This window comes from Botrytis porri (assembly GCF_014898465.1).
Source record: "Botrytis porri strain MUCL 3234 chromosome Unknown BPOR_006, whole genome shotgun sequence".
NCBI lineage: Eukaryota > Fungi > Ascomycota > Leotiomycetes > Helotiales > Sclerotiniaceae > Botrytis > Botrytis porri.
In genome coordinates this window covers 925,891-939,446 of record NW_024066080.1, presented here as the reverse complement: position 1 = coordinate 939,446, position 13,556 = coordinate 925,891, and the positions used below count along the sequence as shown (strand labels likewise).

The 13,556-nt window shown below is 43.1% G+C and overlaps 5 protein-coding genes across 5 annotated transcripts; 4 read left to right on the top strand and 1 right to left on the bottom strand.

The window, feature by feature from the left end:
* Positions 1-52: 52 nt before the first annotated feature.
* On the top strand, positions 53-1,840 carry EAF01_004812 (uncharacterized protein; the record flags this gene model as incomplete). Its single annotated transcript, XM_038913066.1, has 4 exons — positions 53-307; positions 368-439; positions 496-776; positions 832-1,840. 4 exons carry the CDS (start codon positions 53-55, stop codon positions 1,838-1,840), a joined length of 1,617 nt encoding a protein of 538 aa, XP_038771152.1.
* A 169-nt stretch (positions 1,841-2,009) lies between these two features.
* EAF01_004811 (uncharacterized protein) lies at positions 2,010-4,201 on the bottom strand. Its single transcript, XM_038913065.1, has 4 exons — positions 3,329-4,201; positions 3,020-3,233; positions 2,825-2,963; positions 2,010-2,760 (listed from the first exon to the last, which is right to left on the bottom strand). Exons 1-4 carry the CDS (start codon positions 3,826-3,828, stop codon positions 2,105-2,107), a joined length of 1,509 nt encoding a protein of 502 aa, XP_038771151.1. The 5' UTR covers positions 3,829-4,201; the 3' UTR covers positions 2,010-2,104.
* Positions 4,202-5,112: 911 nt separating this feature from the next.
* On the top strand, positions 5,113-5,580 carry EAF01_004810 (uncharacterized protein; the record flags this gene model as incomplete). Its single annotated transcript, XM_038913064.1, has 2 exons — positions 5,113-5,149; positions 5,390-5,580. The coding sequence occupies 2 exons, from the start codon at positions 5,113-5,115 to the stop codon at positions 5,578-5,580; spliced, it is 228 nt and encodes a 75-aa protein (XP_038771150.1).
* A 712-nt stretch (positions 5,581-6,292) lies between these two features.
* EAF01_004809 (uncharacterized protein) lies at positions 6,293-7,281 on the top strand (the record flags this gene model as incomplete). The annotated part of the gene is made up of 3 exons (XM_038913063.1): positions 6,293-6,721; positions 6,875-6,958; positions 7,006-7,281. The coding sequence occupies 3 exons, from the start codon at positions 6,293-6,295 to the stop codon at positions 7,279-7,281; spliced, it is 789 nt and encodes a 262-aa protein (XP_038771149.1).
* Positions 7,282-12,034: 4,753 nt separating this feature from the next.
* On the top strand, positions 12,035-12,562 carry EAF01_004808 (uncharacterized protein; the record flags this gene model as incomplete). The annotated part of the gene is made up of 2 exons (XM_038913062.1): positions 12,035-12,428; positions 12,486-12,562. 2 exons carry the CDS (start codon positions 12,035-12,037, stop codon positions 12,560-12,562), a joined length of 471 nt encoding a protein of 156 aa, XP_038771148.1.
* Positions 12,563-13,556: the final 994 nt, after the last annotated feature.

The following is a 13,556-nucleotide window of genomic DNA, read 5'->3' as shown; positions in this document are numbered from 1 at the left end:
CAACATCACAAATCGAGGATTCATAGAGGAATTCCGAAACATCTAGAAAGATATGATTGTTAGGACCATTACACGCTGTTCTCGCATTAGAAAGGTTCCCTCCTTTCAACCACCATTACAACGAATGAAGCAGCGAGCGCATTCGACATCTACAGGTTCTACTGCTACTACGCCCACAGCACCCTCTCCTGCTTCGATACTAGGAGCTTTTACAAATGAGTGTGATAAAATAGCTCCAAAATTTGAGGTGGATGGCTCGCAAATACAAATTCTACGGACGCCATCAGAATTTTACGAGACGTTGAAGGTTGGCATATAAAGCAATTGGACATTGGCGGATGGCACAGATGCTGATGGATGGACATAGAGCAAAATACTGGCAGCAGAGACGCGAGTTTTCTTATCGACTTTGTACATAGGAAAAACAGAACATGAATTAGTACATACAGATATTCTCCCAGTTTAATCGTATACATGAATAATAACTACGTGTAGATATCCACACTTCAGCAAGCTCTGCGTGCAAAACCCGGGTTGAAACTTAGTATTCTTACTGATGCCTTGAGAGGTACGAGAGAGTCTCCCAATGCTTCATGTGCTTCACTCCTCGCCCCGCTGGTGTTGGAGTTTGGTGCAGATAGAGTCGAGATTCGTATGTACCATACCCCGAATTTGAATGGATTAAGGAAAAAGTATATTCCCAAACGAATTAATGAGGGATGGGGTTTGCAACACATGAAATTATATGGAGTGGATGATGAAATTATCATATCCGGGTATGTCGTCGAGTCCATTTTTCAGTAGGTTTGAATACTAATAGGACCTGAAAAGAGCAAATCTCTCCAGTGACTATTTCACAAATCGGCAAGATAGATATCATGTGTTTTCCTCCAAAGAAGTCACTCAGTATTTTTACAATATCCAGAATGCAGTCTCGAGTTTGAGCTTCTTGGTATCGCCAGACCCTCAATTGCCTGCTGGATACACACTTGAATGGCCCTCCTCAAATTCTTGTCCTTCTCCTCTGACAGACTCCCACAAATACATTTCTCATGCATCATCCATTCTCACACCCTTGATTCAAGCTTCAACAATATCGAGCTCGACATCCAGCAATCCTCAAGCTAATACAACGATCTACCCCATCTCCCAATTCACACCATTGTTCCCGTCAACCTCCGACACATCCACCGAGCTTCCCTTGCTCACCCGTCTCCTTACCTTCCTCAATTCCCCCACCACCCCTTCATCCTGGACTTTCACAGCCGGCTACTTTAATCCGTCGCCAACTCTTACCTCTCTGCTTCTCCATACAACATCTAAAAATAACACCGTCCTAACCGCTTCCCCTCACGCCAACGGTTTCTACAATTCCCCTGGAGTCTCCGGCATGCTCCCTGCAGCGTACACCCTTCTCCTCCGCAAATTCCTCGTCGCAGCTCAGAAAATTCAGGGTCCCTCTCCATCCATCACTCTACGAGAATGGAAAAGGGGAACTGTCAATGAGCCTGAAGGTTGGACATATCACGCTAAGGGACTTTGGGTATCATTCCCCACTCAATCACCCTCCTCACCCTCAATCGAGACTCCCAAGCCAGCGATCACAGTACTGGGTAGTAGCAACTACACCAAAAGATCTTATACGTTAGATCTCGAAACAGGTGTCATTATCGTAACCCGAGATCCGGAATTGCAAGAGAGACTGAGACAGGAAAGAGATGGGTTGGGAGAGTGGGCAAGCGAGATTGGGATAAAGGAGTTCCAGAGTAGTGAGAGGCGAGTGGGGCTGCATGTTAGAATTGCGATGTGGATTGTGGGGGTTGTGGGTGGTGCTTTGTAGAAGGGGCTTCTTGTCTTGTATTTGACCCGACGCACTACAAGAGACACTACTCAAAAGAGGGTGAGATTAGATTATGTGTGTCATGATACACTTAGAAACATATCTAGATTTTACACCCAACATTCGACTCTTCAGTTTTCAAAATGTGAAATTTCGCGCGGAACTTTCTCATTATTACGTGATTTTATGTAAATTTTAACACCTACAACAATTCCAAAATATTTATCTTCACCTTATCTACATTACAAAACTCGGAACCCTCAACTACAATTCGTCCCTTTTCCTCAAACCAGTTTCCACCGGTCTCATTCTAAACATCTTCACCCCATGCGCTTCCACATCTGCAATCACTGTTCCGCTGGGTTTAACCGTCCCCGTCAAATTCCCCAACAACTCACTTCTCCCCGCCGCCAAGCCATCTTCATAACTCATTTCCGTCGCATTATATCTTTCCTCCCCAACCGTCGTAGCGTTATAACCCGTCGTCGCATTTCCAGTCGCGGTACTTGCGTCAATAATCGCTTTAGCAGTAGCATCATCCATGCGATTTGCCCAGAGATCGCGTAATTCCCACTCCATAGAGACTTGTTTAGCTGTGCCTCCAGTTCCGTAATCAATGAAGATATCGGCCAATGTAGCGTTCATGGTAAGAGTTTCATTGCCACCATTAATTAGGAGAAGAACATAGTCACTGGTCGTGCTATTGGTGGTGGCTTGGAGAGCGCCAGACCACATTTGGATTGTGGCAACGCCGTTCTCGTCAGTAGCATCAGTAGAGTACATCCAGCGACGAGCGGCGCTACTACCTAGCGGATCTTGGTTCACAGCGATAACGGCTGGGTTGGAGATGATTGCTAGATCGGCGGGTTGGATCTTGCGGAGGTCGTTGCCGAGAATGAGGGGACTTTTTGCGATCGCCCCTTTTGCTGTTAGAATTTTGTTTTTCATACATTTCTTGACTCATAAATAAAGTTGAAGACTTACACATGCTAAAGTGAGCTACATATTCGGAATCGGTCATTCCTCCATTGCCAACCTCCAACATATCTAAATCGTTCCAGGCACCTGGTTGTGCCTTTGATACGATGAAAGAAGCTTTGTTCATGATATTGACAATCGAGCACTAAATTTTTCTCATTAATTGGTTGTTCGATGTGCTTAGGTAGAAGAAGAGCTTACATGAAAGCCGGGTAATACGCAGTTAAATGCATCAGGGCCATCGCATGGACATCTTGCGTCTGCTCTATCCCATGAATCATACACATCACCGGAGATTCTCCAACTGTTTGCTGTAGTTGATCCCCAATTCCATGGAGAGTCTTCTCCCCAGTTACAAAGGGAGTAAAGAATAGGTCGTCCAGTAGCATTAAGTGCTTTCGCCATCACCTGATATCTGAAACACATAATTAGCCTGATTTGACAGAATCACCTAAAATTCACAGTCTCCAATACAGTTGTATCTACCCTCGGGTTCGTGCTATTTATTACCTTTGAGAACTCAAATATTGAGTTCCTGCTTGTCCAGTGTTGTAACAATTATCATATTTCAAATAATCAACTCCCACCGAAGCAAAATAATTCGCATCGACAGTTTCATATCCTAGACTTCCAGCGTATCCGCCACAGGTGTATTCGCCAGCATCTGAGTACATGCCAAATTTCAAACCAAGGTCATGAATTGCATCTGCTACAGCCTTCATTCCTTGCGGAAATTTATCTGCATTGGCGACGAGAGTGTTGTTGTCGCTAGCGTTCCGCCCGTTACTCCAACAATCATCGAGAATAACATATTGATATCCTAGATCTTTAAGACCATAGTCAACAATCAAATCGGCCGTTTGGAGAAGAAGCTCCTCAGACACGTCACAACCCAGGGCATTCCAATTGTCCCATCCCATTTGGGGGGTTCTAGCTAGACCATTGTTGACAGCATCCACTCTGGAAGCTAACAAGGTAGCGAGAACGCCGAAGATACTTCTTGTCGACATCTTCAATTGTGAGAAATTAAGAAAAGTGTGCGAAGAAAATTTTCTGGAGAAACACCAGCTTTTATAGGTCAAAAACTCCAATCGGAGTATTTACTCGTTGCATCCCAGGTACAATCCACTTGTCTGCCAGTGACTTCACAGACCGAGTAAAAGCAAGATTCCTAGCGGGGTAATGCTGCACTCCGTAGCTCAACATAAATGTCACTATTGAAAGATGCGAAGAGTATCCGAAGTTAGACATGCAAATTTGCATAAATAGTACAAATAAGTCTTACAGACGAATTCTCTATTTGTTGCAGAACGATAAGACAATCTAACATAGTTTATGATGTATTAGAGACTGTTCCAAACTCTTCCTTTGAACGGTCTAGGAGACACTGTACAGAGCTCTGCACTGGCAGATCTTTCATCCTTTCGGAAAGGATCAACAAATACCAAGTTATGTACACTCAAGTACCTAGGTACGTAGATTCGGCTCGGATTATTGGTTAAACCCCGCACGTAATTAGGTTTAAATGCTCGGAGTACAAACTACAAATGGAGACACTTGCATGGAGCATGGCAGGAGACAGACAAGAAGCAGATGATAGTACAGGCACAACGGCTCTAGTAGCTTGGCCGTTTTTGACAGTTAAACCGACCTCGGAGCGAAGTGATGTTAGACCGGGGTTGAACTACCGGTAGTTTCCTTGTTCCTAGATTGCTGCCGACCATATCACGGTGAGCTTAGAACTAACTACACACAGCATGCCATGGCCAGTGCAGTTTAAACAATGCTGACGTCGGAACGGCTCGATCCACACTGACCTCGTCAGAGGAAGCTGAGACTAGCCCCTATCACTTACTAGGTGACTACAGCTTTGCCGTACGAAGTCGCTTGAATGGCGGTAAAGCTTTCATACGCCACTCATACTAAATGAAATGTTGGCTTATATGGTATTCATAGCCGGCGCTTAAAATTTGTAAAGTCTCTGTTGGTCACTCCGTCGCGGACCCTGAGACATACGGGCCGAACAAATACTGAAACAGTTGCAATTGTTGGCCATTTTATTGAGTGAGTACATGTAGCGTTGACAGGGTGTGAACATAGACGGTTTCCATTCTAGACCATCCTTAGTAAGCGGCCCCTTCACGCGCCGCCATTATCGTCCAAACTCTTTCGTTCAAGAAACTTCAACAGTGATGTCCTACATAATCTATTCTCACTATGAATTCCTAGGTTGCTTAAGTTTCGACAAACATAGAAGTTCAACATCATCTGGAAGTATTCCTGTACAATTGAAGATGTCTCAAGAGTCATCATTCTACCCTTGTGCAACAGGTACGCCAGCCCAGCCAAGGATCCCACATTAGTTTTACAATTCGACGATAGAAACAAGTCGTTGAGAGCTTCTTACACAAACGCATCCAGCATCATAAAACACGAACTTGCAGAAGCTGACCATCGGCAGTAAGATACGACCCCATTCCTACCGTTCCGCGCGTGTGAGCTGGTCAAGGATTTTAGGGCCCTTTGATCTACATGATCGCGAGCTTTTCACGATTCAAACCCAATATGTAGGAAATGCTCCAACACGAATGCGCTTGGGCGAGCTTCACTATAACGTTCTTCGTGTCGTGTTTCTCCCTGGTAGTGCTGGGAGAACTGACATTTTTCGATCCGAATACCGGTTCTCAGAGTTAAATGTTGGAGGCAGTGCAAAGTCGTTAATCGAGCCACAAGGTGCCCTCGTACAAATGACAAAGCTGTGATATATATAGAGCTTCATGCATTATAGCTATCTTAAGAGCTACGATCTCTGGTTTGAAACATCGACTATTCCTTAGCACTGCCGCTGTTTAGCTTCTCGGCTTATCATCGTACTTTGTACTGTTATTTTGCTCGTCATCTTCTCACCCCCCTTTGAAGGTTCCTAGACACAAATTTGCATTGTAATGTGGCGCTGGGCATAGACGAGTGGATGATGGGGTTCAACCCGAAGCATACCTCGTGAGATTCCTAGCATAAATGGCCCTAAGTGTCGGGTTTAGGAGTTGAATCCTAGGGATACTACCCAAAACCGATCGATTAGGAAGGTCAATTCCACCATCAAAAAAATTGGGCACGAGATTTATAGAGATAATGTACTTTCTAATTGGGTAGCCTGAAAACAAGTGGCGGGTATTCATTGGTTATGAAACCTTAAAAAGAGCTATGATTGGGAGATTGTACCACTATCCTTTACTATTGGATAAATGTACGATGCAAGAATTACGCGCGCGACCGCAGCCTCAACTCAGAGGTTTCCGGGGGGGTCTACATTTACCATGAACTGAAAATTCGAGTTTTGATGACCATGGTCTCTCAGCACATTGTTGGAGGTATTCCGGGTGTAAAGATGGATTTCTCTATATATGTAGCAGCTGTTCGAAGCATATTGTTTCCATTCTCAATCGAATCATTACCACTGAATCAACTGTCTCGATGTCTATGCCTACGTTCGTGTGTGTTCCTGGCTTTTGCCACACTTCAGCTATATTTGATCCCCTCAGAACCCTTCTCAGTCACTACGGTTATCCTGTCCTTCCAGTTCAGCTTCCATCAGTAATTGCGAATGGAAATCACGCATCAAACGATCCTGCTCAGGATACTAGAGCAATTCGAAGTTCAGTATTACATCTTGTAGAAGCAGGGCACGATGTCATTGTGGTCCTACATTCTTATGCCGGAGTTCCAGGTGGTGATGCTTTGCAAGGCTTAGGGAAAACGGACAGGGCACAAAGAGGCCTTAGAGGTGGAGTTTTACGAATCGTTTTCGTCATGGCATGGATTGTGCAAGAGGGTTTTAAAATGTGCGAGGAAGGAGACTACAGTTCTTTTCCACCATACATGCAGTATAATACAGCTTCACGTGTAAGTCAATCAATCCACATTTCTTATTTCCGCCGGACATGTTTAATGAAATTCGCGATTACAATGTGGTCGAGAAGTATTTGCTTCTCATTCCAGCTTAGATTTTTGCGTTTATTCTGTATTGAGTTCTAACTTACGTTCACTAAACGTTAGAAAAAGGCTGTTACTGTGTCTATTCCATCTGCGTCGGCAATTCAATACTTTTACAATGACCTACCGTATGAGCATGCCGAATATGTGAGTTACTTCAGCCATACCAAAGAATCGTTTACTGAACCATTCAGTATGCACATATCATGCGCCCCCAAGCCACATCAGTGTTATATCACAGAACGACAATGGCGGCATGGCGCACAATTCCCACCACATACGTTCTGTGCCCACTAGAAAACGTACTAACAGATGCATACGCCCGATTAATGCTTAGTTCGGCCCAAGAATCAGGTAGTAACATCGATACTATAGAGGTATGCGAGGGGGCGGAGAGTTGCTGTTGGTTGGGGTCCGGAGCCGATTCGTTCGCAGGGGTCTTAAGACGCGCCGCAGGAGAGTGGGTATGAGCGCGTAAGGCAATGAGGCATGGATCGGCACTTTGAGATGCATGTAAGATTGAAATTTGGCATTGGATTTAAATGGACTGAAGGTTGGAATTTGGAATGGCGGGGAATCGCCGGGGATAAAACTTGGCGTGGAGGCGGAAATCTTTTGGGGTCGGAGTTTCGGTTTACGAGACGGACATTATATCATTGGGTAATTAACATATCATGTGGAGCGCATATAAAAAGTTTCAGGGCCATGGCCGCCAACACTTCGCGTTTATTGCAAAATTTCTGATCAAATTGGGCCTAATATTACGATAAGAAAATACCTGCCATGTCATGGTCACTTCACAGAGGCCTAGAAATACTTTGATCCGACTTGATACATCTCGTCGTCCTTCTCAGTCTGGAACTTTCGACCTATGCCATTTTGAAGGAAATTTTCTGCCCAATATCAATTTCTTCCTTGCATGCCTATCATCTTTCATCCACCCCGGGTATTATCCAGTAACCTACGTGCAGTACGAATATACGCAAGCAAGACTCTTAACTTGGGTATCATTAAAAAGACTTGAATCTTGCAATACTTATCTGCAGGAACAATAAGGGCATGTGGTGAAAATTAGCAAATACAATCATCGACAGTCACAAAATGAGTGCCCAAATTTTCGGTTCGACGCCGGATTCGGCTTTCCATGAGTCTTTTCGCTTGAGAAATTGGTCTCGATAAATGTATGTATTCTGCTAAATACTTCCAGTGCAGAAATGACTGCGAATATTCGTCATCCTATCACAAAAGTTCGGATAAAATCATAAGGATTCATAAAAACGCCAGATAGTGGAACTACAACGCGTAGCAGTGGCGAATGATATCGCTAATACCGGGTTTATTAGATCTCTTCTTCATTTAGAGAAAGCATACCAGGAACCGCAATGTCGAGAGCCTCTCTTGTAGATACGATCCTTGGGCGATTCGGCTTTAGTCTCACAGGCGAAAGTGAGGAAAAGGGAGTCTTGACCTTTTAAGTCGAAGTAGAATTTTTAGAGATGTGCAGGGTACATGGAGAAATCACACCAGGAATAGATGCTTCATGATATAGAGAATAGATAGTTTCATGCCTTGATGTAACTTCTGATCAAATAACTAGGCTTGGTGAGCAATCTCCTCCACCTATAGGTTGATGCATAACATTATATGGTCAATTCTCAGTCTTATAATGGGACAAACAATCAGTAGCGTCCTTGTATGAGTGATTGTTACTGCTGCTAGTGATCTTTGCGGTAGGTGATGTATTTTCATCTGGGAGTGGAAAGTGCGATCAGTGGCATAAAATGGACCCTGAAAGAGATTGCATTCTATCATCTCTTACTTCTTCAAGCATGGAGTTCCTTCCGTATTCATGACTGTTTGGAGACAAGACATAACTTTTGCGCATGAATGATCTATTCAAAAGCTGTAAATACTTTTTTTCGTTGTTCGCACTGTTCAAAAGACATGTTTATTCAATTATATTGGCCATTCACCCTTTTGGCGCATTCGCAACCACGAAAAATCATGCTAACAACAAGGATTAAACTCACCAAAACACACACCAATTATAACAAGAACCTCTAAGATATTTTCTAGCCTGTAAGTTCTTTCAGGCGCTCTCAAACAGCAAAATGAGTATTTCAAAATTACATACAATACATTTATCATCCAGCACACCCCACCGAAACTCTACTATATATACCGTGGTAAGAACAGTTTCCTCGTCCAAACCGCAAAGGCAGCAAACAGGCTTGTTTGTCCAGGACAAATGCGGTTTGGCGGAGGAGTTAGCACGCCTGGTTCGAATCGAAAAAAACCCGTCCGGGGGTTTCCTTACCATCCCTCGAGGGATGGTAAGGTTTTGCTTCGATGAACTATTTTATATATTTTTATTATCTGGATTCTAGGATACTATTTGAGGAGTTGATGGATTTTTTTCTGTTTGGAAGCTTCATTTTAGGGGGAAAGCGGTGAAGCGGAGTGAATGTGAAGAGTAGAGACGAGACTAGATGGGATGAGAGAGGGGTGATTGGGTGTAAGCGAGAGTTTGCGAAGTTTGATTTTAGTGAATGGGGGACTTGATCAGATAGTTACTGACGTGGCCGAGATGTGTCCGGAACTTGAAGCACATACTCGACGATGACTGTGTGTAAGTTAGATGTAAATAGAAATGGCTACATTAGAATAATTTTATGCTACCCATAATATCAGGAGAGGACAGGATCAATAGAATGAGAGTCAACGATGGGATAGGAGATGTTCGAGAAAAGTGACGGAGTTGAGATTAAGAAAGCCAGAGAGGATGCATGGGTAGTAAATCTTGTCACCGAGATTTTGTATGTGCAATTAACTTCAAGTTGTTCCATCGAGAAATCCGGCCATGTGTTTTAGAATTAGATAATTGTGCCTTCAAGTTTGCAAGTCCTTCTAAACTCGCTGATGATTTGAATTCTAATACATATATCCGTATCATTTAGCAATGCAGTATGATAGGTTTCAACGTGCATATGAAGATACGAGTGTATCTAAGAATAGGGAAAGCAGGGGGTCGATCCGAGTGGGAGACGGATGACTTGTAGCGGTGGGGTGTAAGATATACCTGCAATTAAGATTGTATGTTCAACAATCAAGAGGATAAGGTGGTGGAGTGCTAGCCGTACTGGTTAGCCCGGTTTCCCTTGGTAATTCAGAGACAGTGGTTATCTCAATCTTTTTGCTCTCAGAAAACTCGTGTAAATGTGCAGGCCTCTGCAGTATTACTCTCTGTAGGGACATCTTTCGGATTGCTTTAGACATCAATATACATCAAATGTACAGTCCGCTCTTTCTCTTCTTCTTCTCTCTTTTTTTGAATTCCAATATGCTTCGTGAGAGGGGTGGAGCGAAACTACCCTAAAAACGAGCTTATTTGTAGGAGAACCTTAAATTATGGAACCACCTGCTCATTACGAATGAAACTAATCCCAGGCGAGTCTATCCCCCTACTCACAGGAATCTGCAGTCTACTTTCCCACTCTTTTTAAAAATCATGATGCAGACCTCTCGCCTGCCCTTCTTCATCATACAATTCAATATCGATTGCGATGGACAGCCAATTTTAGATGTTTTTTTTAGGTGTGTCTTGAATTTCCTATCCTTTCCATTTATCCCCCCTAAAAGACGCTCTTTTTCGCTGAAGAGAGAGTGGATTGAGATAAGTGATTCCACTCTTTAGAGTTCCCCTAAAGATACTCGCTTAGTGGGGTTGCTACAACGCAAGTGAAATAGTTAACTTTTCAAGATCTAGCCTGGCCAAGTTGGATACAGATGTAACAGTAGTTAAAAATTAACTTTTATATCTATTATTTCGATATTCATATGCATTGAGTATGAATATATGAACAAAACTTTGAGAGGCTTCCTCGACTGTCGTATTCATCAGGATTCACGAGATTAAATGCAGTAGTAAGAATTGTTTCGTTCCGATTCAGTCAAGATTGACATTTGAGGTCAACTTCTGATCGTGATCTCCAATTTGGAAGTGACTACTGTACATCATATTATGAAGGCAGGGTAGTAGCGATGGAGTCATGACGTAGGAGACGACGGATGAATGTCCTGGACTGCTAGAGCAATTAACACAGTCGCATTCCCATCACTATCGCAAATCACTTCAAATTGGGCCAATATGATAGCTGATGCAGAGACCCAAGGGGTAACAGACTACTTGGTACCAGATCTAGATGCCAGTGTTCTCTCAGGGTATGCCGCACAAAAAGACCTTATTGTCAAGCTTCTCGGGCGAAAAGCTCTTCAGTTTGGTTTATCATTTATGGAAAATTTCACGTGTCAGAGGATCACTAGTAGCAAGATGTATAGCGGAAATATATGCCTATACCTAGTACAAACGATGAATATCAAATGCCAATTTCTGTGCCACATATATTGTAAAACCTACTCAAATAATGACTCTTCTTACAGTTTTAGATATCAGTCGATCAGTATTCCTTCCACTTGTACCAGACTGAGGTTTTAATCACGAAATTGATCGTATCAGTTGAGGTAGATGAATGAATTCAGCCAAAAATCCAGGCTCCCAGGACAATCATTGTTAGAGAGTAAAGGGAACAGAAGAAACTTACTCAATTCAATAATGTATATTACAGATTGTTGCTGAAAGCATAACAAACCAAACATTACATCAATCTGAAAGTACCTAAGTATTCCGCGATTCGAACTGAAATCTAACAATGAGAGGGACCTTCTGAAATTTTCTGACAAGTTGCACATTTTGGGCATTGAAGTTAGACTAAACACTGGTATGATTCTGGAAATTGAAGTTATCTGGAACATCAAAATAAATTCAAACATCGAGTTCCTAGAACAGTGATACCATCAGAGTTTTATCCAAATCAAACCATATCCTAGACTACGACCCAATGAACCACCAGTACTGCAATACCAGTGTTGTATGACACCCCCTTTGTTCACCGCTTGCTGATTCAGGAAGGTCAGCCTGAGCAGGCGATTTCCATAACCAGAAGTAGGAAGGAGCGAAAGGTCGAAAACAGAAGTTAAGCGGTCTCTATTTCATCGAAAACTCTTGATAAATCAAAATCGACAACAACAGCAACAACAATATCTTACGCACCATCCATTAAGTCAACATCAGACATTACACACCAAAATCACGATCTCAAGATACCTGTTATCCGGATTCGAAATATTTCAATAACCACACACCAAATTTTTTCGATTACGACAATGTGTCAGCGACAGTGGGTTAAATTTTGGTGCGGCGATTTACGCTATGCTGAAATCCGCTGCGATCAAAACCCAGCCGGTCGGACATTCGAGAGTTGTGTCACTCGCCAGACTACAGAACTTTTAAGGGACGGAAGAGGCCCGCTGGGTCATTGGGATCCAAGTCTTTATCGCTGTCCAGGAAGGTGCATCGATTGGGAAAAACTCACCGGAAAGAACTCTGGCAATGTGAAGGACGTGGTACTCGATAAACTCGCTTGGATTCCTTGCAGGGGAGAATGGCATGCCGCAAATGCCGATCGTCTCAGCAATGTCGCTCCCGATCTCTATCACGATACGGCTTCAAGAAACAGCAAGACTGGAAGTTCTGGGCGTCCTCAAAAGAAATTGAAAGGTAGGCTTGGTTAAATACTCTGCTTTGGACCTCAATTTATCGCTAACATCCGACCAGTGAGCGCTAAAGATATCATCGCCAAAACTAGCGACATTCTCGACTGCGATTCTTCCGTCGAGACTTTACACATTTAGAGATCGTTTTTCTTTTGATGATACGAAGGCAGCGAGTAAGAAATTGCAGCCGCATGTAGTGGAGAAAGCCCATAGGAATTGGCGACCAGGAAATGGTACATAAAAAGTTTCCTCTTCACAAGGTAGCGCCATCACAATCTTCGAAGAGAATGAGCAGGCTAAGATGTAAACTCCAGTAAAAAATGTCTGAGATCCCAGAAAACAGGGTGCGCTACAAAAATCTTTTCCAGCCAGAACAGCGTGCTTCGAGAGTGTTGCGACGGAAACCACCTGGAACCTCGAGGCAGCGAAACGAATATAGTTCTTTGAGCCCTGCTAGGGAGTATCTCAACGTTTAGATTGCAGTCGAAAATAAAAGCTTTTCAACCACTGCATTAGAATAGAAGAATTAAGCTACAGTATCGTTGGGTTTACTTCAAACAGAATATGGTTTCAGACATTGAAATTTCACATTCACCACTTGGCAGGGAGAAAGCCAATCTCTATCTTTTCGTTCGATACCAAAAATTGCGACGTGGAGTATATCTCGGCAAAGCGCCAAGACGAAGAATCAATAGTTCTAAATCGACAGATCTCGAGAAACTTTGAACAAAGTCTCTGTTCTACCTCTATGATTTCTTGTCGCCATAAATCAATCGTCATTTAGTAAAATTGTGTGTAGTATGCCCCGCATGAATCTGCCGGCAGATTCCGTGGTGGATGCCATGGAAACTCTTTCAGATTCTTGATATTGGTAGAGCAGTACAATATTTATTTAGAAAGGTTTCCCCTAAATCAGATGTTTTGTAAAGATATGAACAAACACAAATACTCTGGATCCTATCTGGAACACAAATTCAAAATTTGACTCCAAGCACTCGCTCAGAGATCAATCTTGTCAGGAGGTTCGCGTCACCAAACGTTTGGCATGAAATAAACTCTACCAGATACGCAGGTACTGACGCCAAACTAAACCATACCATTCTACATGTGCGGCGATAAGTTGTGGATTCAG